Source organism: Schistocerca americana, chromosome 6 (assembly GCF_021461395.2).
Source record: "Schistocerca americana isolate TAMUIC-IGC-003095 chromosome 6, iqSchAmer2.1, whole genome shotgun sequence".
Taxonomy (NCBI): Eukaryota; Metazoa; Arthropoda; class Insecta; order Orthoptera; family Acrididae; genus Schistocerca; species Schistocerca americana.
Window position 1 is genome coordinate 233,889,127 of NC_060124.1, and position 27,599 is coordinate 233,916,725.

A 27,599-nucleotide genomic window follows, 5' to 3' on the forward strand; every position below is an offset into this window, starting at 1 on the left:
TTCTTTTTCAAAAAGAATGATGAAACTTACTTTCAGATCATCCTTCGTAGCATTCTGCCATAATTGAGAGTTGCAGTATGGACAGAAATTCTGCTAGTAATGTAATTGTCACTTCTGCGTGTTATAGCTGTATTCTCCACTTTATGTGGCATGTGGTACTACTGCTGCCCAGTGTTAAACCCACTACTGTGTACTTTTATTTTGTTCATCACAGGGATATGGATATTGGGCATAGATTTTTAAATGTTTTTGAAAATGAGTGTTTTAAAAATGAATGAAGCCTTTGGACCCTGTATTACAAACCATGAACAACAAGGCAGAGATTAGTTCATTGGCTGTCTTAAACCTAACGACTAATTGGTAAGAAGAATAAAGTTTTGATGGAATAAATGATTGTCCAGATTAAAGGGTGAGATTTTGGTCTGCCATTCAAGGAGGCGTTATGAACCAACCATAAATCTACATTCTGATAATACCTCTTAATTTCTTCTATGTTCTCCACCAAGTTGCGGAAGAGATACTGTGTGGATTTTAGAAAATTGGTAGGGATGAATTGCCAGGTTGAAGCTTTAATTAAGTTGAATGCTGTAGATTAAACAGCATTTCCCTTTAAAGTCAATGATTAGGCTAAAGTTGCAATCAGAGACACCGTTTTTATCTGTAAGATTAGTTATTGAGCAAAGGGCAAGAGAGCTTTGAAGACAGATGCATCATTTTGAACTTTTTGGATAAACACTTATGTGATGGGGTAGATGAAGGCTGAAGAAATCACCCAGGCTTTGTTTCAGTGGGACTGTACAAATTATTGTTCAAAGTCTGCACTCTGATGGTTGACATCTCTCATATATGGGATCCTGTCTTCATGAAGTAATGGTAAGGAAATTCATATTTAGATAAAAAGTCCACTTAGTCTTATGAATCATAGCTTGCCAAAATATTGATAAAAGCAAGTTGATAAGACAGATGAAAAAGGTCTGGTACTTTTTGAGTACAGCTTGCATGTTACATGCTGGACTCAGTCATTTTGATTATGTATGTGAACTAATGTCCTTAAGTAGTATGTGGGAAGGACATATAGAATCACTTTTAGAAAAGGCAAGTGCATGACTTTACTATGTTGAAAGAATTCTGAGAAGGTAGGAGAATGTGTACAAGGCTCTTTGGCTAAAGTGTGGAATAGGGGCAATGCTAAATCGGGGCACTTCTCCTTTGTAGTACAAACGTTGGCAATTCAACAATTCTGTATTGCTGTTGCAATTATAATTCTAGGTAACCATTGTGAGCTGAGAAAAGAGATAATGCATTTTAGCATCATAATCAGAATCATTCAGTATTCTCCTATTGGTCCTCGAAAGGTAGCCTAAAGTGATGCTGTTGTGGGGTCAGGGTTTTTAAAAGAATGAAGATTATGATGACAGGCTGATTGTGGAGAAGAGACCAGCTACAGTTACTGAAATTTTATAGTAGTGATTCAGAAGTGACTACAAGTTATGTATGTCTCACATTACTTTGCAATTCTGGCTCTGTATCATATATCACAAAATAATTTTTATTGTTATAGGAAATATATTTTAAACTTTTGGTGTTACAAACACTATTTTTAACACATTGTATATTCTGTTGGGATATTTGTACCAGGATCCAACAAAGTTGCATCAACTGATTCTTATGAAACACATTGCCTGCTGCTGTCACTGGATATTTAAATCACCTGTTGATGTATCGTAGTGAGTGCAGCCAACATTGATCTGCAAAACATATAAGTAATAGCATTACTCTTATTCTTGACTCTTGTATGCTCTGTTCTTTAATACTGCTCAGATGTTGTGTCTCATGAGGCTGGATTGAAAGAAGAGATTGAATGAATTCAGAGATGTGCTGGTATATTAGTATCCAGCCAGTTCAGTTGACATAGGGTCATTATGGAAAAGCACAAGCATTTTAGATGAGAGCCTCTGCAAGAATATTAACTCGGCATAAGCAATTTCTCAAACCATGACTCTGTAAGGAACTGCAGAGAGGTTTGAAATTTAATGTAGAAAATTATCTCAAAAGTGTGGTGACAAGTAATTTTACGCAGTTGCCTCTCCTGCTGCTTGTAAAATATTGTGTATAAATACTACTTCTACCACTGGGATGCAGACTTGATACTTCCAAGTGACCACACTGTACAAGTGTGTGTTATTAACCTTGATCATTTGTGTATCTTACTGGAAGACTACAAGAACAAGAAAAGGAGATAGGCCACATGTGGAGTCATACAGCCATTCTTCCTGGACTCAGAGTGGTACAAGAAATTGGACAATGGTTAACTGTATGTAGTATCTTCCACCTTTCACAACACTATAGCTTACTAAGTGCTTATGTAGGTTCTGATATGGTCTGGAAGAGGAAAGCATCTGTTGAGATCAAATGAATTAGCACGGTGGTTGAGACACAGGACAGTTAAAATCCAGTCACAAGTTTTTGTTCTATGCAGTGTCGTGAAAGTTGGTTGTAAAAGTATGTAGAGAGTAAATGTGTTGGTGTGCTGTTTATTTAAGTGCGTACACATTTTTTGGCATCCTCAGTATTATTTAAAATTAAATCAGAATTTGAAAGATGAAGTTTCACTACCATACGATCATTACAATACACCCAAAACACAACAGCACTTAATTCACCTCATTTTGTGTAGAGCAAAAGAAACAGTAGTCGATACAGTGCTGACTTCTTGCAGCACAAATACCCAGAGTGGTGATACAGGGCAGTTTTTGTATGACATTTGTGTGTCAAATGACAGGACATTAACACATTTTTTTTACAAACTGTCAAAAGCTAGCCTTAATAGGCATATAATTACTGTACTTACTAAGTATTTTTACATTCTCCCATTTAAAAGAGTAGTGAGAAATACATTTTTGGGGCACTGCTATGATTGTATTGACAAAGAAATTTTGAAATAGTTACAATCATGTTGAGGACTAGCATCTGTCTTCTTATGCTTAAAAAATGTTGATTGAATTAAAGCAAATTGTATCCCTCAAAATTTTTGCACATTTTTTTTGTGTGTTCTGCATGTAGTATGTGCAATTTTGCTTTATAGGCTAATTTTAGTTGTTTTTCAATAACTGTTTTGGTAAGATAATGATGATAAATAAACTTGTTACCAAACATCACACAGTATTTGAATGAAACCATGTTTTTGACAGCATTGAAATGATCAGGAGCAGGATAATGTCCCGAAGCAGCCTAGCCAGCTTAATTCTTGGTGTTCTGCCCAAGGAATTGGCTGCAGATTTGCAGGTATACTTTCATTTTATTTCTTCTAAGCATGTTGTTGAATATAGCAGTTTTAGTTAGAACTTTTTTCCAGAAATACAAGCATTTGCTTAATTGGTGCTCCTGTGTTTTGAAAACATAGGTTATTTCTTCATCTCCACCTCCTCCCGCCTTCGCCCCCCTCCCCCCTCGCCCCTCCCCGGGTCCTTTGTGAGTTTGTGTGGTGCAGATGGGACCCTGAGCTATTACGGCCCTTTCTTCCATCCCAGGCTCAGCCTGCTGAACAGCAGACCCTCTATGTGGTGAATGTGGACACCCACTCAATGGTGGTAGCTCATTCGTTCTGCTGCCAATGTGCATTAATTGTCACAACCATCACTCGTTTACCCTACACTGAGGTTCGTCCTTTACCCTGTTCGTATGACATCTAACTTTGCCTGTGTTACGTCCTTTCGTGCACCTCTCTCCTCCTTATCCCAGTCCTGGTCCTTGTTTCCTCTCCCTCTCCCTCTCCCTTGCAGTTTCCATGTCCTCCCCTTTCCCTTTAGGTGCCGTTCCCGCCACTTGACCAGAGAAGTGTCCCCTCCTTTGGTGTCTGCTGGTGATGGGATCCTCCCTCCCTGGGGACAGCCAGCCCCCCTCCCCCCCCCCCCCCCCCCCCCCCCGGCCCTCCCAGCTTCTGCCACACGGTGGCCATGGGACCCGCATTCCATCATGTATCCCAAGGTTGCCCGGTCTCTCTTAGTTCCTGATCTCGCTAAAGCCTGCTCTTCCTCCAGGCCCTGCCCTCTTTGACATATGGAAAGGAAGAAGGAGGAGAAGAAGAAGAAGAAGAAGAAGGTCCTGAACAAGGCCACTTTGGTACCCCCATAGGTACAGACCCACCCTTGCAACCTCTACATCCATAATCCGCAAGCCACCATTTGATGTGTGGTGAAGGGTACCCTGTATCAGTACTAGTTGTTTTCTTTCCTGTTCCACTTGCAAAGAGAGTGAGTGGAAAATGACTGTCTGCATGCCTCCATACGAGACCAAATTTCTCGTATCTTATCTTTATGGTCCTTACATGGAGTGTGTGATAGCAGTAGTGGAACCTGAGTCTGACCTCTTGTTTCTGGATGTCGCACCTTCCATGTTGGTGATGAATGGTGACCCTGCAGTGTGTCTGGCTTCGGCCCGTATGCATCCCATTTGGATCCTCATTCTGTCTTTATTCAATGGAATTGTAACAGTAACTTCAATCCCTTCTGGCGTTGCAATCCCTTACTTCCTTTTACTCTGCAGCTTGTGTCATTCTACAGGATCCTTCGTGGGTTCCATGCTTTCTGTCAGAACTGAGTTGGCCTGTTGAGGGCTTCTGGTGGTGTTTGCACATTGGTCTTGTATGGGTGTTCTTAGGATATGCATCCCCATCATACCATCCTAGTCCACTTGGGCTTTGTGATTGTGATTTGCAATCTGTATCCCACTTTACAGATGTGTCCTCTATTCAGGAGTCTGTTTCCGCCATTACCCGCTCTGGTCGTTCGGTGGTATTTATTTGGACGCCAGGTCACGTTGGCATCCGGGGGAACGAACGTGTTGACAGGCTGGCCAAAGGGGCGTTCGACGCCCCAGCTTTGGAGATCGGCCTCACGGCTCGCGATCAGCAGCTGGTGTTGTGCCATAAGGTACTTGGGATGTGGACTGCTGAGTGGCGTGGCATGACATCCCCGAATAAACTGCGGGCTGTCAAGGAGACGACTGATGTGTGGCGCTCCTCCCTGCGGGCTCCTCGCAGGGACTCTGTCATCCTGCATCGGCTGTGCATCGGCCATACCTACCTGACGCACGGTCATCTTTTGCGTCAGGAGGATCCCCCCCGTGTCGGTGTGGGTCCCGGCTGACGGTCGCCCACGTTTTGTTGGAGTGTCCCCGACTGCGCACCCTCCGGCAGTCTTTTAACCTCCCGGGCACTTTGCCTTTGATTTTATGTGATGATGCCTCCATGGCTGATGGCGTTTTAAATTTTATACGTGGTAGTCCTTTTTATGGTTCCATTTAGGGAGGTCCTGCACCTTTCCCTTTCTGTGTCTTTTGTCCTCGCGTCTCTCAATATTTGTTGCTGTTTTGGTGTGTCGTCGGATGGTTGACTCTTTCCCTTTTTTTTGTTCTCACGGTCGGTCAACCAGTCTCCGGCCTTCTTCTTTTCTTCTCTGGTGTTCATCTGTACTCTTCGTGTCTGTAGTGTTTGTTGCCGCATTTGTGTTCTTTTAGGGCCTGGGGGGAGTCTCCTTCCCCTTGGGGTTTTACCTGCTTCGTGAATTTATGTCTCGCCTGGTTTTGGAATGGGGGACTGATGACCTTCGCTGTTTAGTCCCCCTTAAACATCCCAACAACCACCACCGCCACTTTACAGACCACCTATGCCTGCTGCCCTGTCTTCGTCCTCCAAGAAAGTTTAATGCCCATCACCCCTTGTGGGGCTGACTTATTTCTTGGGCCTCTTCATAGACAAGTTTCTTGCGGACCACGATTTTTGCCTTCTTAATGATGGTTCCTTTACCCATTTTAGTGTTGCTTATGGCACTTTCTCTGCAATTGATCTTCTGCTCACTTCCACTCCCCTTCTCCCCTCATTACACTGGTCACTGCACAATGATGTCTGTGATAGTGATCAATTCCCACTGTTTCTCTCATTTGCTTTGCGTCATGCTGATTGGCTTCTGTATACCTTCCATATCATGTTTACCCCCTCTTTGCCAGGTCGTATTGATGAAGTGTGACAAGGAAAGCATATCTGGCAGTGATAGTGGAGGCTGTAGGCTAGAGAGGCTTAATTTGGAAGCCGATAGCAAATTTATTTGATCTGGCTGTGGCTCACGTGCCTGTCTCACAAGCAAGAGCACTGTGCCTTAAAGCTATATCAGCACATCTTAGTTTTCCTCTTCCCTGTTATTATTATTATTATTATTATTATTATTATTATTATTATTTCATTCCGTTATCAGACATTATGTCTGGTTGTTATTATTATTATTATTATTATTATTATCGTCATTATTATTACTGTTATGAATAAGAACAAATGAGGTGCAAATACTTGGGAGTAAGTGAAAATATTAATGGATGATGCAGGTAGTTCAAAATTACAAGGAGATAGAATGCCTGGCATGTACTAATCTTCAGTAAGTGAAATTCCTAGGTCTGCTGCTAGAAACAGTGAAAGGACAGTCAGTAGGACTAGCTTTCGGAGCTGCTAAATATTCTTACCTTAGGGAGGAAAGATATAGTGTTTGGTTAAGGTTGGAAAAGGGGGTGGGAAGGGGGGGGGAGGAGGAGGAGGAGGTGGTGGTGGTGGTGGTGGTGGTGGTGGTGGTGACCATGTAAACCTAGGTTAAGGTGCTGAGAAGAGAACGTGAGTTAAATATGATGGAGAGGGCATCAGAGACACTGGGTGGTCTAAGTTTGGTAAACTCTGTGCCAGATGGATTTCAGAGATAAAAGAACAGACAAAGTTATAAGTAAAGTTGAAGAACATAGAAAGAAGTTCTCTGAAGGCAGACAGAAGATGGCTACATGATGAAAATAGATGACTGATGATGAGATTCAATGATCTTTGTTTTCTTTTTTCAGTGGTCTTTCCATGATAACCTTCTACAGACAATCCCTCTTTCCTCCCTGGAGATAAGTACTGCTGAGTCAGTGTCTCTCTTTTTGCAACTTGAACAATTTGTAATTCAGTTTTCTGTCTGATCCAGAATGTAGGTAGGGCATTCCAAAAAGGTATTAGCTTCTATTTATTGAGTACTTATATCTTGAAGATAGTTATATGGAAGTTCTGTAATTTCATTAGCAGTTCTACAAAGAAATCGTATAGAGAACAGCATTGATATGCCATAAAAAGGTGGATTGAATGGAAAACAATGTATCTTGAAGTGGATTCTTTTTCTTCTCAGACACCTGAAGAGTTTTAGTAAGCTATAATTTTGCATACTAACACTGAAACTATTCATTTATTTTTCTCTAACATGCATATTTCTTATAGGGGTCCGTTCCATTGCATCCAGTTGGCACAGCAGCTCTTGTTGTTCAAGTGGTTGGCACTAGCTGGAGACATTCTGCTAGTTTTACTCTTCTGCTTTATGGAATATGTCGTTTTAGGCTGGAGAAGCTTGTAATGGAAGTGCCATACCCTGTTGGTGTTGTTTCGCAGCTGGATAAGTTGGTGGTTCATGATGGTAAGTTTGTGTGTGGGCATGGGCCTGTGCGTGTGTGCGTGTGTGTGTGTGTGTGTGTGTGTGTGTGAGAGAGAGAGAGAGAGAGAGAGAGAGAGAGAGAGAGAGAGAGAGAGAGATTGTGCTGGAAAGTGGGAAATCATCTGTTTTGTTCTTTTCTCTTTCTCTATGATCTTTTAAAAAGTTTTCGCTGCTGATCTGTCTTTGAATTGAGTCCTATGCATACCTATAGAGATTTGACACACATTTTAGTCAAATACGAGGCAAGTATTTTCAGGTAATTCAATGATAATAGTAGCTATGCAGGATTAGCTGAGTGGTGTAAGGCGCTGCAGTCACGGACTGTGCGGCTGGACCCAGCGAAGGTTCAAGTCCTCCCTCGTGCATGAGTGTGTGTGTTTGTCCTTAGGATAACTTAGGTTAAGTAGTGTGTAGGCTTAGGGACTGATGACCTTAGCAGCTAAGTCCCATAAGATTTCACACACATTTGAACATTTTGATAATAGTAATACCAGGAGGTAACACTGTCCTTCGCAACCACCCCAACTCTCCATGGTCACATGGTCATTCTTGCCCAGGTAGGGGAAGAAGGGGAGAGAGGGAGAGGGAGAGGGCGATGGCGATTGGGGGGGGGGGGGGGAGGAATGACCAGACAGGAAAGGTAAACCCTCATAATATAAATAAAGGTCATTAAATAGGGGAAAAGATCCAGTATTGTTTGATTGTACAGTTAGTGATCAGTCACTGGAATCAGTCATAACTATCAAGTATCTTTAAATTCAGTCTGAAGCAGTTTAAAGTGGGATGGTAGATTTCAGGCTAATATTTACTGGAAATGCATCAAAGAGTTAAAAAAATATATATTCAACTAATTCTTGAATGCCATGATCTGCAACCATTATCAAGTTTGATTAATGGAAGAGAGAGAAACTTTAAAGAATGCACTCTGTTCTTCTTCAAGGTTCACATAGAGAGATTAGGACTTACACAGAGAAGTGCTATCAACAATATTTCTTCCCCTGTACTATGATGAATGGGATAGGAATGTGGTGGTAAATGATACTTATTTATCGTGTAATGACTGCCACACTCCATACAGTGGCGTATCTAGTACAAGTGTAGATTTAGATGTATAATCTTGCAGACATATCTATGACACAAAGTATGAACCTAATATCCCTACTGTCTCTGTTAATGATGGTACGAACTTAGGGAATAGGTTTCCAGGTACAAGAGTAGCTTGAAGATTTCTTAAATAATAGACCCCATTGTGTTGGCCTTGACAAAGAGTGTCCATCAGAGACATGGGGATTGTCAGGAATGCCCCAGGGAAACTTGATAAGACCGCTGTTGTTGTCTATGTATAAATGGTGTGGCGGGCAGGGTAGGCAGCAATTTCCAGTTGTTTGCCGATGGTGCTGTGGTGTACATGAAGGTGTCGAAGATGAGTGACTGTACAATGATACATGATGACTTAGACAAAATTTGTAATTTGTGTGATGAATGGCAGCTAGCTCCTGATGTTCAAAAATATAAGTTACTGTGGATGAATAGGAAAAACAAACAAGTAATGTTCAGATAAAGCTTTAGTATTGTCCTGCTTGACACAGTCATGTCATTTAAATCTCTGAGTGTAAAGTTCCAAAGCAATATGAAATATAATGAGCAATTGAGGATTGTGGTAGGGAAGGTGAATTGTCAACTTTGGTTTATGGGGATAATTTTAGGAAGGTGTAGTTCATCTCTGATGGAAACCATGTATAGGATGCTAGTGCAACCTGTTCTTGATTACTGCTCAAGAATTTGGGATCTGCACTTGGTTGGATTATAGGAAAACACTGAAGCAATTCAGAGATGGACTGCTGGATTTGCTGCCGGTAGTGGTAAACAACACGGAAGTGTTAAAGAAATGCTTTGGGGATTGAAATGGGAATCTCTGGAGGGAAGGCAACATTATTTTTGAGGAACACTATTGAGAAAATTTAGAGAATTGACATTTGAAGGTAACTGCAGAACGATCCCATTGCCGCCAACATACATTCAACTTAAGGACCACGTAGGTAAGATACTAGAAGTTTGGGCTCATTCAGAGGCATATAGATAGTCATTTTTCCCCTTCACTATCTGCAAGTGGAACAGGAAACAAAATGACTAGTAGTGGTACAGAGTACTCAGCCACAAACCATATGATGGCTTGTGGAGTATGTATGCACATACATAGATACAAAGTGGTTGCGGTCTGTAGATTGATATGATACTTGTTTAATTAACAGCGCAACTTTCCAAAACCTAAAGCTGTCATTGGAGGAATGGTTGTGTGTAAACAGTCACTTAGTATTCACTATGTAATTACATTTTGCTGTCAACTTGATAGCGGGAGAAAGCATTTAGGTGGCACACATCCTAATGCCATGTTGACAGTGACAGTGTGGGCAGGAGTCGACAGTGATGAATGAATTGACTTCCAGTACAGCCACAGTTGACTTAACAGTCTTTAGGACCTCAGTGCTATGTGGATGATATGCACTTACATTGTATCGTTAAGCTTTTTGAGTAGGCTACTTGTTCTGCATGATTGCTTCAACCTCATTACTGCTGTCCTGTCATAGTGCTAATTTGGTTCTTGACACCTCTATCATACAGTGCTATGTCCTTTTCTTATGTAATATGTGTCGTGCTGCTGGTTATTTTTTTCTTTTTCAGGTATGATTGTGCTTGTCCCCACATGGCTTAGAGGATGATTTCATTCAAAGAAAACACATCATTTGATTACTACAGTCCATACACTTCCTGAACTTGAACTCTAAAACATGTCTGTGATTCCCTTGGAAGTCATATCACTTTCTGCATTACAATTGCTTCTTCTAGAAGAATGCTAAAAAATCACAGAAGGAAGCTTTACTATAATGAACTGGACTGTACAACACACAAGAGTGAAACACTGTTGTGCCACTCCATTTTAGGGAACAGTAGCTATGGTTGCTTTGTGTGTTTGTGAACTATTCTTCTGGTGTAAATTATTGTTGTCACATCTGAAACTACTTACATTAGAATTGCAGATCACTTATTATAGTATATTCATGTATGCTATATTGTATTTGAAATTATTCTACTGTGCAATGCATCTGTATAGATTAAAATTTTATCTTTGTGTATTGTGCAATGCCTCACCTGGTCCTGCAATTGTTATGGTCAGAGTAACTGTTACATGAAACTTAAAACATTACAGGGACTGCAAGTAGAAGAAACAAATGTAATAATAAAATTTTGCAAAAGGAATGGACGGGTTACACATTTGTCAACATCGTTTCAGAAATCTTACACTACTGATTCTGAAAATTGCAACACTAAGGAGGAGGATGAGAGATTGAAATAAAATTTATTCTATAGATTAGGGACATGACATAATGCTAAAGATTAAATTTATGGAACTGTACATACATTCTGACTGTGAGTATTCAATATGGTGTGAAGCCATCACATGATGCAGTCAGAGGACCAAAACAAAGAAGTTTGCTGACTGACCATGTCTCAGGCATGTTTGATGGGCAACATGTCAGGCTAATCTGCAGGCCAGGAAAGTAGTGATACCAATTGTTCTTCGAAGAAGGCTTGTGCACTCCTTACTGCATGCTGCCATGCATTGTCCTACTGAAACATGATACATGGAGCTGCTTGCAATAGGTACAAGTGCCTTGGGCTCTAAGACTTTGTGATGTAACCGTTGCTGTTCAGATTTCCTTCAATATGTAGGAGGTGAGCTCACATGATATAGCCAGTGACTGTATCATCACTATCACATTTGATGTTTGTCGTCTATGCTGATCAGCGGTACAGTCTGCCCAGTTGCTATCAATGCAATTGGCATCAAACACGTACCTGGCTATCACTATAGGACAACTTGAAGCAGCACTCATCTGAAAATACAACATTTTGTCACTCAGTATTGATGCCATGCAAGTGTCCGTTGCCATCTGAAGGGTTGATGGGTTCTGGACTGCGGAAGCTGCCACAATGGCATTTGTGCCAGCAGACAGCACTGAACTGTTCACATAGATGCAGTGTGTGTGTGTGTGTGTGTGTGTGTGTGTGTGTGTGTGTGTGTGTCAAACCAGCACTGTGAACAAAGCTACTCTGTCGATTACAATCGTCCAGACAAAATGGCAGTTATTCCGTACTATGATCACATGATGTGGTCCAGTACCCGCTTGTCGCTATGTACTACCCTCTTCTATCCCTTGGTTCCACATATGCATCACTGTCATAACAGCATGTTCTGCAAGAGCCATAGTGTAATTGTATGGTAAACCTGTTTCCCTAAGACCAGTTATCCTGTCCTGCTCAAGCTGATATTGTGCTCTTTAACATTGAGGCATACTGATACTTGTTTGTAAGTTTCCACTTCATTTGATTGCACTGTACCAACTGATTATGGTGTAACTCTGAAACTGTGACCTGTGCAGTCTCACAGAAGAGGGCACTGCTGGACCTGCATGTGCTCTATCTCTCTCTCTCTCTCTCTCTCTCTCTCTCTCTCTCTCTCTCTCTCTCTCTGCAATCTTAATCACTTTTTACATTTCCACTTTTCTACAAATCCTCTGATTTTGGAGTGATTCAGACCAATTATTATGGGAGTTACAGTTTTCACATTTTTAACATTTTTTAAAAAAATGCATGATGTGATTGATGCCTTTAATATTACGCTTGTTAGTTCACACCAAATTGTTCTATAAGCTGAACTATGTGTAACACTGCTGGATTAAATGAACCTGCAAGGCTTTCAGTAATGACTGGCGTGGTAGCAAGCAGACCAAAATATTGGCTGTAAAATTAAGGATAACTCTGGAGAATTCACAACACACTAAAAAATTTAAGAGATTCCTATTGCAGATTTCTTTGCAAAACTTGCTGCAAGCTGTGTCTAATTTACAGTTGTTCATTACTATGTGATAACTTGACAATGTGCAAGTAGTGCACAGATGTATTTAAATGCGTAACAACTTGTTTTTTGCCCCCGTCAAGATGATGATGACAGCCCAGAGGTAAATGCCATGCTGGAAAATCTTCGTGAGCTGGCAACAAAACTAACAGACTTCCTTAATGTTCCACCAGAAGTAGCTGCACAGTTGAAGGTAACTTCAGAATTTATGTTTCTCATTTGTCGGTAAGGTATTGTAACAGAAACCTTATATTTGTGGTTTATTTTCTTTGTGTGAGTTAACGTAGTGTTTCTCACAACTTGATTTTCTAATTACGGCAAATTTCTTCAGGATAAATTGTCCTCCTTGCCAAGCCACACATTGGTTGATTTATGTGCATCAGTTGTGGATGCTTCTTTCCCAGAGAAACTAAAAGTTTTAGATGCTGTGAACTTAGCTGATCGTTTGAAGATTACTTTACCACTGCTAATTAGACATACTAAAGGTAAGTACAGCTTTCATTTGGGTAAATGATATTGTTATGTTTATTTAAATCAGTTACTGCTTTGCATCATTAGCTCCACCATGTTCCTACATTTACTAATAAATTTGATCTGTAGTTGTTCTGCAAGAAGTAGGTACAATATCTTCTTGATGGAGATGGGAAAATATGTTAGCACAACAAAGGGCCATGATTTTAATTAAAAAAAGGATGATGTGGAACAAAAAACACAGAATTTAGTAAATGTGTATACTTATTACCTTTACTCTTAAATTACTTGCATTCTACTAGAACTTTTCTGTTACCATAAATTTATGTACCTGTGAGAAATAAGTTGCTGGTTAATTTAGAAAGAAAATATGTGTGTGGTACATACTTTGTTCATATTGTATTCATTTTAGTCTCTCTTTGTTTACAGTAGTTGTTTAATAGCTCTTTTTGCTTGTCATTTAACTTATTATAGAATATTCTTTGTTAAAAGAAAACTGCTATGAATTTTTGATTTGATACAAAAAATTTTTGAATTAAAAAAACAAAATTGTCAAAAATTCTGTACTTCTGTTGATGGAAACAATTATTTCTCTAGAACTGGAACTGACACGAAGTCCTCGCAGTAAAACCAGTATACTTCCAATTAATAATGGAAATACTCGGCGTGGGATGAGGATAGTTATCCCAAGAGGAAGAGCTGGGATGAATGGAATCAGCAGAAATGATATTGATAATGATGATGAAGATGAGATACAAGAACTGTATAGGAAATTAGAGTAAGTAATGGCTTTTGCCTGTAAACTGTTTGTATACTGTTGTTTGTTGGCCAGGTGAGGTGACATGGTGGTAAGACATCGGATGCATATTTGTGAGGATGGTGCTTCCAACAATTGTCCAGCCATTGTCATTTAGATTGACCATGATTTTATCTAAATTGCTTAAGACAAACAGTTCCTTTGAAAGGACATGATCAATTTTCTTACTCTTCCTACCCAATCTGAGCCTGTGCTCAATCTCCAATGACTTCAAACACTCTGCATGCATCCATTACAGGGACGTTGAACCCCAATATCTTTTGTACAATATTGCACAGGAGGTGAAATATAGGAGTATATAGATTCCCTTGGGCAGCTGCAGTAAGAAAAATTGTTAGTATGGTGCAAACATTGGACATTCTTTCTTGAAAATCTAGTCTTTTGATCTGTCAGTGTGCTTTATAATGGTATTTATATTCCAATCAGATGAAATGCTATTACTTCATAGAACAGTTCAGAGTGTGGACAATGACTCATTTTCTGTGCTTATCGGGTGGTGTACGCACAGCAGCAGCAGCACAAATTGTGAGTTTTAATTTGTAGTTATATTGAAGAAAGGCAAGTGCTCACCTGTAGCTGATTGGTGCATTGTCCACAGAAACTTTAGGTATCGTCCACAGAAACTCGCAACAGCACATAGGTATTACAAGGTTTTTAGTTATTGCACTTTCCATGTTTAAACAGTGTCACATATACAATGTTGCAGACAACCAAATGCACACATCTACAGCCATGGTGTCACTGATCAGTTGTGAGTTGTTACTTTGGCTGCAGGAGTGGGAGGGGAAGAAAAAGTGTGTCGTAGCTAGGAGAGAGTATGATATACGGGCAACTAGATTGTGAGTATGTGACAAGAGACATGGAGGAAGATGCACATGGCACTCAGTGAAAGTAGTCTAAATGGTACGACTTGACCCATCACGTTGTTTTCTACGGCGTTCATGAACCATTCTGCGCACACAAGTTACACTGCCGAAACATTTCGTGCCACTCTAGCAGCACTTTTATGGTTGGATGCATCACATTCCCTCGTGCCAATAATATGCCCCCTTTCAAACTCACTTATTTGATTTGATGGTATGGTTCGTGCACATGTCTGCAAGGTATCCTGCGTGTCTGCTCAAGTCACACTGATCCAATTATCTTTGGTTTATGGTGACAATGAGAGCCACAGGCTGTTTAAAAACTATCTTGTACTGTTTGAAGTATTTATGAAGAAAACACCTCTTTTTTTACATAGAGGAGTACGTGGATTGTTTACTTTTACAGGGGTCCATATATTTATGATGAGCTAATGTTTAACTCGTAGCAAAAATTGAATTACAGAATGTTCATGATTTCATCTGTTTTCTTGTCAAAATTGTTACTGCTCAAGAAAACATATGCGCCGCCGTCATGACTAGCATATTTTGTGTTTATTTGTCCAGAAACCTCTGTTTCAACATGGTTTTGCTCCCAGGAAGTCTCTGCATACATCGTGTGTATAAAGGTGCTAAAAGTGAACCTGTGTTCTCATTGTAGTTCAGTAGAGCACACACTGTGTCCAGTCATGGAAGGGATAATTTTAATTATGTAAATTTTTGAGTCTGCCAACATGCCTTAAACGATCATTTGAAGCACAAACTGTGTGTGCATTGTCACTTTGACAAGAAGGAATGTTAGCAGGGGAAACTGCCCTCTGAATCAGCATACAACAGAGTGATATTGTTTGAGCTTTCAGATGCTATCTTGAGGTGCTACAGTATTATCTAACCAACCTGTAGAGTTTGTCTGCAGTCGATACTACCATCGCCAGCTGATGACAGCTACCTGTGGCTCATATCTAACCCAAGCAGAATGCAAATAGAACTGCCACACTTTTTTCCCCAACTGGCAGGATTTTGTCAATTCAGACAGTACGCAATGATTTCCATATAATTAATTCGGCTTCCAGAGATGCAATTGGTCATTATTGTGGTATGTAAACAAGGTGGACAAGGGAACACTTGGAATGGAACGTGAATTAACAGCATCAGGTTTTCTGTGCTGATGAATGAAGGATTTGTCTGATGCCTGATAATCATCATTAAAGTGTGTGGCGGTAGCCAGGTATCTATATGCACCTGAGCCACACAGTTCCACAGGTTCTGCAAGGAGGTGGTATAACTTACGTTTTATACTAGTACCATGCATCATTGTTGGGCACCTCTTATCTGTGTTATAGGTAAATTGAAGGTTGTGCTGTATTAGGAGAGGGCTCATCAACCTATTGCTTATCTCTACAGTCAACTTTTCAACAATGGTTTCGTATTTCAGGATGGTAAAAATGCATGAACATACCATGCCCACTTGGAGAACACCTCCCTCTAGGAAGCAGTAATAAAATGAATGGAAGGGTCTATGATCACTGCTGAGATGATCTCATCTGAGCAAGGTTCGGAGAAATTGAAACTTGCAGTGTGTCAATGAAGTAAGCCTTCTCTCAAAGTGGATTATTTCAGGGGGTTCACCATTGAAGGTTTGGATAGGCTTGATCCTTCAGCAGTAATGTCTTGCCGACTTTGAGGACAGCATGCTGTGACATTACGGACTGGTTCTGAAGAATTTTGCTTGTTAATTAGACAGTGCTCAGATGATAACTTCCCTCTGAGCGTATGCCACATTAATCTTCCTGATTTGAAATGGAGTATAAATCTGGAGTTATTTGATGTTGCAGGAACTTTTAATCATAATTTTGAATCATAATTGATTTCTATACATTGCCTGTGCTTTATGTGACAGCCCCCCCCCCCCTCCCAACCTTTTCAGAGAATGTATTTCTATTGTAAATATATTAATTGTGCTTCTCAAGTAAGTGATAAATAATTAATATTTTTCATCAAATAACTTATGGGAATGTGGTTGTCAGTGTTGTCACCCGGCTATGTTCCCAAACATTATTTGAACATTGTATGTGCTGGGAGGAACTTGGATCTTATTTTTCTTTCAATACTTTAGTTACATGGGTAAATCATTCAATGTAAAATTGCTGCATTTCATTAAAATGTATTACTATTGCAGGCAAATAGCTCTCCATACAGTTTATTCTATTGTCATATCAGATTCAGATATACATTTCCAATACAGCATGTAATTTCAAAGTGTGTGTACTTCATGATGGTTCAAATATAAGTGAATATTAAAACATGACATGGTACATTACAGATATAAACTCTTTCATTTCTTTTCCTTTTTTACATTGAAATATCGTCATTTACAGTAGAGTCAGAGGTTGCCAACAGTGAATGCCGAGATCTTGCGATCACAGGCTGTTGCGTGTCGGGGGGCTGCCTCAGCACGTTTGGCTGCTACAATGAACATTCTGCTACTGGCATGTTGCATTGATTGTGTTCTTGACATGAAACAGAAAAAGAAATAACATTTAAATTTCCGTAAAATCTTAAACATATATTTAATTAATATAACCTCGTCTGACCTCTATTCACTTAGGCAGGAAGTACAGCACTATATGAAAGTTTTAATACCTTGTCACACCACAAAACCAAGGACAACCTAAAGATGTTGCAGTTCACAAGGTGGAACAACATGGTACTAAAAGGTTACGCAGCAGAGCATTTTGGTTTCACATAGCTGCATTTTTGAACAGAGTGCCTTTAATAAGTTCTTTGTTTGTTTTTTGAGCCTTATTATTTCAGTCTCCACTTCGCCTGAATCTAAACCTTCACAAAATTACAGATGGCAAAAAGGTATCTGAGCAGTTTACATGTTACCATGCAATACTCTGAAGCAGCTGATAAATGTTATTACATTATTTCTGTCAGTTACAAATCATTTAGAAACAAAATTAGAAATTATATTTAAATATCAGGGATACTGTGCACACTGATGCTGACTTGCTATTAATAGCTGAACATTTTGTTATAGTCACTTAGGTAAGTGTGCTGTCTGTGTTTTCCAGTTATAATGCCTTAGAATACTCTGTAGATTTTGAAATGTGATGGGTTTCTATGCAAAGTCTGTATTACGAGGGGTATTCAGTAAGTAATGCAACACTTTTTTTTCCTTGGTCAGTTTCAGATGAAGAATGTGGAATTTGTTGTGGTACATCATGAAATATTCCCGCTTTCGCCCCTATAGCTTCATGAAGTTCTGATAGGTGGTGACATTATACATAGCCTTCAAAATGGTACCTGCAATGGAGGTGCATTCTAAGCAGGGAACTATCATCGAGCGTCTTTTGGCAAAAAACCAGAGCATTGCAGATCTTGATAGGTGCTTGCAGAGAGTCAACAGAGACAAGATAGTGAGCAAAAGCACGGTGAGTCATTGGACAAGGCACCTGTCATCATCGCAACAAGGTCGTACAAACCTGTCCGATCTCCTGCATGCTGGCATCACGCGCACAGCTGTGACTCCTGCATTGTCGGAACGCTCGGACATGTGTGTGAGGTGATCAAGGGATCACAGTCGAACACCTCGCTGCTCTCTCTTGGTAGTGCTGACACAAACATCTGCCAAATGGCATACTCCAAAATGTGTGCCTGCTGGGTTCCTCACCACCTAACTGAAGACCATAAGGAGCAGTGAAGGACATTTCTGCAGGATTGCTTGTGTGTTGCAAGGCTGATTGTGACAAATTTATAGTCACGGACAATGAAACATGGATTCATCAGTTTGAATTGGAAACAAAATGGTAATGCATGGAGTGGTGCCACACCACCTCTCCTCTGAAGAAAAGGTTCGAAGCCACACCCTCAGCCAGTAAAGTCATGGCGATAGTCTTCTGGAACTCTGGATAGGTTATTCTGTTTGATGGCCTCCCTGATGGTGCAACAGTCGACTTGGAAGTGTATTGTGCGACCCTCAGGAAATTGAAGAAATTACTGCAGCTTGTTCATTACCACAAAAATGTAAATAGACTTGTTATTCTCCATGACAGCACAAGGCCTTGCACAAGTCTCCACACCTAAGAGCAGCTCACAAAAGTTCATTACACTGTTCTTCCTCATCCACCCAACGCACCTTCCATCTGTCCCAGTGAAGGATGCACTCTACGCAAAGCAGTATGGGGGCAATGTGGAGGTTATTGATGTAGCAGCAAGATATTGGCTCCATTGGGACCAGTAGAGTGGCACCATGCATACATACAGACCCAACCAATAAGTTGGCGTAAGGCCGTCGCGTTGAACAGAAATTATGCTGAAAAATAGAGTTTTGTAGCCAAAAGAGTAGGGAAGAATATGTTATATTGCAATCCTGGAAAAACCAACTACTTTCAGAAAAAAATGTGTTGCGCTACTTATTGAATGCCTCTCGTAAAACAGCCAGATGGTAAAATTTTGACCGAGCGAGGTGGCGCAGTGGTTAGACACTGGACTCGCATTCGGGAGGACGACGGTTCAATCCCGCGTCCGGCCATCCTGATTTAGGTTTTCCGTGATTTCCCTAAATCGCTCCAGGCAAATGCCGGGATGGTTCCTTTCAAAGGGCACGGCCGACTTCCTTCCCTGTCCTTCCCTAATCCGATGAGACCGATGACCTCGCTGTCTGGTCTCCTTCCCCAACACAACCAACCAAGTAAAATTTTGTATGATTTCAGTTGCTGTAGATATGTTCAGATTACTATTTGATGATTTATAAGTGCAGCTGATTATTATGAATCACAATATTCGAATTCTTCATTAGTTTATTTAACCTGATAAAATTATGACCTTCAGACCCTCCCTTTCACCTGGCCATTTCAATCTCTTGATTCACCTGTGGCATTACACTGTGTCATTAAACTGTGTCGTGTGAGAATTGAGCAACCTCCTGCATTGTTATTATATCTGTAGAAATTTTTCAAGTACACAGTATCCTTATGCGTGTACAGTAGGAATTTCATTGCCTCTCAGCTACTCTAAGATGACAGTTTCTGAATAGTTATTAGCAGCAATCTACAATCTTTGAATCTTATTGCTCATGCATTGTGTATGCTGAAAATAAAGGTTTTTATTTTTTTATGGAAGCAGTTGATCCCTATCATCTTTGTGTTACCTGAATTCCGACAAAAATTGACCAACCTAAAATTGGTGTTGCATTGTTTGACTGCAGGTACCAGTTTATGACATCTTCACATTTGAAAACTTGTTACTATGTGCTGAATTTTTGTGTATTTTGTACCATGAACTGTGATTCCTCCTCTTCCTCCTCCTTTTCCTCTTTGTCTTTTTCTACCAAATACAAATTTGATTTTCTTCAGATCAAATGCCAGGTCTGACGAACACCAAAGGTAATATTTAGTGCTAACATCCAACCTTTCTTTTATGTGGTATTATATAGTGTTATGTACAGTGTGAACCAGAACTCCACTGACAGACAAGCAGTGGTTGTTAATGGAAACTTTCTGAGTATTCTGGTATTAGCGACCCACAGTCTCTGGCGACAAATTACAGAGTAATAATGTAATTATGATTTATTCAGCTTATTGCCACCATCGACCTTGTTTCTGAGAAAACTTGTAACATGCAATAGCCAAAACACACAACCCAAAGTAATGCAAAAACCCTCAGATGCAAACGTACTGTGACATTGCTGCCATCAGTGTGCTAACAGCTCAGCATAATCCCATCGTATCACTCTTCCATTGCATTCATTGAACTTGTACACGAGGTGCCTGTATGGGAAATCTTCTATGCATAGTACTCCTGTGTATCACTGATAAAGCACCACTGACACCGGCAGAAAACAAAACACTAGACAGAATCAAGCAGTAGTGAATGCAAACTTGAGAGATGTGCTGAAGAAGGAATCACTGAGTCAAAAGCAGGTACCCCGAGGAATGGAAAAAAGGCACAATATGCAACTGTGAACATTTATACTGTCATGCACTATTTTCAGTGCAGTACCGATGCAAAGCTAATTAGGGCCAGAAACCAAATGAAATACAGTAACTCTGTAATGAACTGCTGGAGACTGAGTGTCTCTTACACCAAAATACTCAGGAGGTATGCCGGAACTGCTTCAGAAACTTTATTGGTGGAGTACTGCTTCACCTTGTACAATAGGATGAAATCATGATACTTAGACTGTACAATCAGATGTTGAAATGCATGATGTGTTTAAAATAAAACACTTGTGGGACAAAAAATTGGAAAAAATACCCTGTCAATTTTTTGTGAAATGATTTGTCAAAAATAAGGAATAAAATAGATTAGATAAACATATGATGTGCCTCTGAATGATGCTTGAAATTGTCATTTGATTATGCTTTAAACTGTGTGCAGTAGCGGAGACACTTATACATTAGTGACAGAGGAAGACCACTGAGTGAAATTCCATCAGAGAAGTAGTTTCTATTGGTGGAGTTGTAAATGAAGGCAGTTGATTTTGGCCTCCTTCTGTGCACCTGATATCACACATTCTCAGAGAACCAACAAGCATTTAGTATTGATCTGAGCACTCTGCTGTGAATGTTGTAGCCACTGAGAGCACATGATCATAGCGAGTTACTTGTTGAATTTTTCTTCCATCTACATCTACATCTACATTGATACTCCGCAAGCCACCCAACGGTGTGTGGCGGAGGGCACTTTACGTGCCACTGTCATTACCTCCCTTTCCTGTTCCAGTCGCGTATGGTTCGCGGGAAGAACGACTGTCTGAAAGCCTCCGTGCGCGCTCTAATCTCTCTAATTTTACATTCGTGGTCTCCTCGGGAGGTATAAGTAGGGGGAAACAATATATTCGATACCTCATCCAGAAACGCACCCTCTCGAAACCTGGACAGCAAGCTACACCGCGATGCAGAGCGCCTCTCTTGCAGAGTCTGCCACTTGAGTTTATTAAACATCTCCGTAACGCTATCACGGTTACCAAATAACCCGGTGACGAAACGCGCCGCTCTTCTTTGGATCTTTTCTATCTCCTCCGTCAACCCGACCTGGTACGGATCCCACACTGATGAGCAATACTCAAGTATAGGTCGAACGAGTGTTTTGTAAGCCACCTCCTTTGTTGATGGACTACATTTTCTAAGCACTCTCCCAATGAATCTCAACCTGGTACCCGCCTTACCAACAATTAATTTTATATGATCATTCCATTTCAAATCGTTCCGTACGCATACTCCCAGATATTTTACAGAAGTAACTGCTACCAGTGTTTGTTCCGCTATCATATAATCATACAATAAAGGATCCTTCTTTCTATGTATTCGCAATACATTACATTTGTCTATGTTAAGGGTCAGTTGCCACTCCCTGCACCAAGTGCCTATCCGCTGCAGATCTTCCTGTATTTCGCTACAATTTTCTAATGCAGCAACTTCTCTGTATACTACAGCATCATCCGCGAAAAGCCGCATGGAACTTCCGACACTATCTACTAAGTCATTTATATATATTGCGAAAAGCAATGGTCCCATAACACTCCCCTGTGGCACGCCAGAGGTTACTTTAACGTCTGTAGACGTCTCTCCATTGATAACAACATGCTGTGTTCTGTTTGCTAAAAACTCTTCAATCCAGCCACACAGCTGGTCTGATATTCCGTAGGCTCTTACTTTGTTTATCAGGCGACAGTGCGGAACTGTATCGAACGCCTTCCGGAAGTCAAGAAAAATAGCATCTACCTGGCAGCCTGTATCTAATATTTTCTGGGTCTCATGAACAAATAAGGCGATTTGGGTCTCACACGATCGCTGTTTCCGGAATCCATGTTGATTCCTACATAGTAGATTCTGGGTTTCCAGAAATGACATGATACGCGAGCATAAAACATGTTCTAAAATTCTACAAGAGATCGACGTAAGAGATATAGGTCTATAGTTTTGCGCATCTGCTCGACGACCCTTCTTGAAGACTGGGACTATCTGTGCTCTTTTCCAATCATTTGGAACCCTCCGTTCCTCTAGAGACTTGCGGTACACGGCTGTTAGAAGGGGGGCAAGTTCTTTCGCGTACTCTGTGTAGAATGGAATTGGTATCCCGTCAGGTCCAGTGGACTTTCCTCTATTGAGTGATTCCAGTTGCTTTTCTATTCCTTGGACACTTATTTCGATGTCAGCCATTTTTTCGTTTGTGCGAGGATTTAGAGAAGGAACTGCAGTGCGGTCTTCCTCTGTGAAACAGCTTTGGAAAAAGGTGTTTAGTATTTCAGCTTTACGCGTGTCATCCTCTGTTTCAGTGCCATCATCATCCCGTAGTGTCTGGATATGCTGTTTCGAGCCACTTACTGATTTAACGTAAGACCAGAACTTCCTAGGATTTTCTGTCAAGTCGGTACATAGAATTTTACTTTCGAATTCAATGAACGTTTCACGCATAGCCCTCCTTACGCTAACTTTGACATCGTTTAGCTTCTGTTTGTCTGAGAGGTTTTGGCTGCGTTTAAACTTGGAGTGGAGCTCTCTTTGCTTTCGCAGTAGTTTCCTAACTTTGTTGTTGTACCACGGTGGGTTTTTCCCGTCCCTCACAGTTTTACTCGGCACGTACCTGTCTAAAACGCATTTTACGATTGCCTTGAACTTTTTCCATAAACACTCAACATTGTCAGTGTCGGAACAGAAATTTTCGTTTTGATTTGTTAGGTAGTCTGAAATCTGCCTTCTATTACTCTTGCTAAACAGATAAACCTTCCTCCCTTTTTTTATATTCCTATTAACTTCCATATTCAGGGATGCTGCAACGGCCTTATGATCACTGATTCCCTGTTCTGTACATACAGAGTCGAAAAGTTCGGGTCTGTTTGTTATCAGTAGGTCCAAGATGTTATCTCCACGAGTCGGTTCTCTGTTTAATTGCTCGAGGTAATTTTCGGATAGTGCACTCAGTATAATGTCACTCGATGCTCTGTCCCTACCACCCGTCCTAAACATCTGAGTGTCCCAGTCTATATCTGGTAAATTGAAATCTCCACCTAAGACTATAACATGCTGAGAAAATTTATGTGATATGTATTCCAAATTTTCTCTCAGTTGTTCTGCCACTAATGCTGCTGAGTCGGGAGGTCGGTAAAAGGAGCCAATTATTAGCCTAGTTCGGTTGTTTAGTGTAACCTCCACCCATAATAATTCACAGGAACTATCCACTTCTACTTCACTACAGGATAAACTACTACTAACAGCGACGAACACTCCACCACCGGTTGCATGCAATCTATCCTTTCTAAACACCGTCTGTACCTTTGTAAAAATTTCGGCAGAATTTATCTCTGGCTTAAGCCAGCTTTCTGTACCTATAACGATTTCAGCTTCGGTGCTTTCTATCAGCGCTTGAAGTTCCGGTACTTTACCAACGCAGCTTCGACAGTTGACAATTACAATACCGATTGCTGCTTGGTCCCCGCATGTCCTGACTTTGCCCCACACCCGTTGAGGCTGTTGCCCTTTCTGTACTTGTCCAAGGCCATCTAACCTAAAAAACCGCCCAGCCCACGCCACACAACCCCTGCTACCCGTGTAGCCGCTTGTTGCGTGTAGTGGACTCCTGACCTATCCAGCGGAACCCGAAACCCCACCACCCTATGGCGCAAGTCGAGGAATCTGCAGCCCACACGGTCGCAGAACCGTCTCAGCCTCTGATTCAGACCCTCCACTCGGCTCTGTACCAAAGGTCCGCAGTCAGTCCTGTCGACGATGCTGCAGATGGTGAGCTCTGCTTTCATCCCGCTAGCGAGACTGGCTGTCTTCACCAAATCAGATAGCCGCCGGAAGCCAGAGAGGATTTCCTCCGATCCATAGCGACACACATCATTGGTGCCGACATGAGCGACCACCTGCAGATGGGTGCACCCTGTACCCTCCATGGCATCCGGAAGGACGCTTTCCACATCTGGAATGACTCCCCCCGGTATGCACACGGAGTGCACATTGGTTTTCTTCCCCTCTCTTGCTGCCATTTCCCTAAGGGGCCCCATTACGCGCCTGACGTTGGAGCTCCCAACTACCAGTAAGCCCACCCTCTGCGACTGCCCGGATCTTGCAGACTGAGGGGCAACCTCTGGAACAGGACAAGCAGCCATGTCAGGCCGAAGATCAGTATCAGCCTGAGACAGAGCCTGAAACCGGTTCGTCAGACAAACCGGAGAGGCTTTCCGTTCAGCCCTCCGGAATGTCTTTCGCCCCCTGCCACACCTTGAAACGACCTCCCACTCTACCACAGGTGAGGGATCAGCCTCAATGCGGGCAGTATCCCGGGCAACCACAGTCTTAGTCCGATCAGGGGATGCGTGGGACGAGCTGGCCGTCCCCGATAAACCCCCATCCGGACCCCCACAGTGATGCCCATTGGCAACAGCCTCAAGCTGTGTGACCGAAGCCAACACTGCCTGAAGCTGGGAGCGAAGGGATGCCAACTCAGCCTGCATCCGAACACAGCAGTTGCAGTCCCTATCCATGCTAAAAACTGTTTTGCAAAGAACGTCTGAAGTAATCTACAGAGAGCGCAGACAAATCGACAAAATTTAAACGGTTATTAAAATACAAGATTGCCTAGTAAATGCAGTAATGCTGCTACTTGCGCACTGCTGACACTGCTCGGTGGCGGAAGGAGACTAAGCGAAATTACACTATTCAGGTACTAAAACACGATGCTACACTCTCAAATACTATAATACGCCCGAAATTTATGAATTAAACAATGCAAGTACCAAAAACAAGCAAAGAAATTAAGAATTAAACTATGTAGCAAATGGGTGAGCTAGGAGTATACGACTTGCTGCTGCAGCTGCTTATCCAACGGCGGCAGGGAGCACACTGACTGCGACCAACCGACACAGGCCGTTCAAAACAAAAACAGTAGACAAACGACTACGCGAATTTACACTATTCAGGTACTAAAACGCGATGCTACAACTCTCAAATACTATAATACGCCCGAAATCTATGAATTAAACAATGCAAGTACCAAAAACACCCAAAGTAATTAAGAATTAAACTATGTAACAAATGAGTGAACTAGGAGTATACGACTTGCTGCTGCAGCTGCTTATCCAACGGCGGCAGGGGATACAGTTATGACTTGTCATGGCTGTAATGGTGGTAAGCAACAAATTGTACAAAAGCAAGTGAGAGAGAGAATTTGCAGTACACACATTTTTGTCATGTGCAAAGCATCTTTATGTGTTAACCCCAACTGTCTTTTGAAGCCAGCAGTGCTGCTGTCCCATCTGTTCCTCGACCTGCATGAATCATCTTTGTTTGTGATTTGGGCTACAGTACTCTTTAAAATGATAAGATTCTAAGTTAATCATGTAGCTTTAAATTCTCAATCAGCCCTCACTTGCTCTTCACAGTAGGCTGGTTGACTGTTTCCTGGAAATTGTCTTAAATGATTAATGATGTCATTTTATGCTCCTAACATGCTTGTTTTCATCTTGGATTTCAGTGTTCTTTAACAAAACTGTAAATGGTATTAAAATAATTTGAAAGTGCACTAAAATGCTCCATTTGAGTCATGTGATGCTTGTTACGCAACTGGCTAGCTCGCTGCTGCTGCTGTCACAAAGCTAATTCACAGAGATGTATTATTTTGGAATTTGGTTTTCAGAAAATGGGTTACAAATGATGTGCGGTGCCATACTGTACAATCACATCTATAAAAACTCGTGAAAAGTTATTTTTGACTGTTTCAGAGAATGAGATGATGCCTAAAATGTGGTTGCACTGTACTGGAAATGTGCCTCCATGTCGACGTACAAGTTCCCTAACTTAATTAAAAATATCTTGCACTCGGAGTTTAACATTAATTTTGCTCCAAGATATTCTTTCCTACTGTTATAAGGTAGGATAGATAACTTCAGTGAAATTAAACTCCCTGTGAAAATTGTCAACAGGTTCAGTATTACAGGCACTCTTTGGTAACTATACATTCTTTGGCAGTGCAGTTGCTATGAAAAGGCGTGAAAGAGTATTTTAATTTATTTGTAAAATGACTCAACAGTCCTCTCATGCGAAAACCAAATAACAGTTACAAAACTTCTTAACACTGATCAGGAACAGAGTATTGTTATGTTTTCTTTGCCATTTACATGCACTTACATTTGTGGATGCTGTTCACACACGTCACGTTGAAAATGATACTTTCTAGTTAATGTGACCACACAGTTTTTTCTTTAAAAACAATTTTTTTAACTTCCTATTGTCTAGCTTGGGGTGTTTATTGTTTAAACTTTGAAATTTCATCATCTTATATAAAGTTTGGAAAGTGGGATACAAGGTACTGGCAGAATTGAAGCTGTGAGGATGGGTTGTGATTTGTGCTTGGCTAGCTCAGATGGTAGAGCACTTGCCCGCGAAAGGCAAAGGTCCCAATTTCGAGTCTCGGTCCAGCACGCAGTTTTAATCTGCCAGGAAGTTTCATCTTATATAAAATGAAGTAAGTCTGCTTCAAACACTGACATTAGTTTAAACTCAAAAATATCACAGCCCTTAAGTTTGTATTACCTGCACGTGGTACGTGCTTTATATCTATTCATATAGAAAATCTCATCGTCCTATGCCTTCTTGTACTGTGGATGTGTGGTGATATCTTCACTACAAGCAATGCTTTCCAAACAAGTGAATTGTTTGTTTACAAAGTAAATGCATTTATCCTCTGTTGACTATTTCTCAAACTAAGATTAATGTGAAACTGTATATAATACATACCACCATTGAAACAACTGCTCCTGTCAGTTCCTGCTAACATTTTTTTTGTATTTCATGTAAAACTTTTAAAAATACATAACCCTTCCAGGATCAAAACATGAGACCTTTTCACTTGAGATGAGTTGTGCTGTCATTGTGCCTTCTGGGGGTAATAGCTATGCTAAGTGTCTCCTATAGAGGAAATCAGCTCTAAGATTTGGCAAGAATAATTTTATCATGACCAATAGTTGACACTCTAGTTATAATATACAGACTCCTTTGCAAAAGCTCTACAATTCCTTAGTTTTG

The 27,599-nt window shown here is 40.9% G+C and overlaps 1 protein-coding gene across 1 annotated transcript in view; it reads left to right on the forward strand.

Moving 5' to 3' along the window:
- LOC124619662 (lon protease homolog 2, peroxisomal-like) overlaps positions 1-27,599 on the forward strand; it is a 108,822-nt gene that overhangs the window by 36,964 nt on the left and 44,259 nt on the right. The window contains exons 2-6 of the mRNA XM_047146193.1: positions 3,192-3,285; positions 7,289-7,481; positions 12,501-12,610; positions 12,749-12,902; positions 13,486-13,666. Of these exons, the coding sequence (XP_047002149.1) occupies positions 3,192-3,285; positions 7,289-7,481; positions 12,501-12,610; positions 12,749-12,902; positions 13,486-13,666 (732 nt within the window). The remainder of the gene's footprint in view (positions 1-3,191; positions 3,286-7,288; positions 7,482-12,500; positions 12,611-12,748; positions 12,903-13,485; positions 13,667-27,599) is intronic.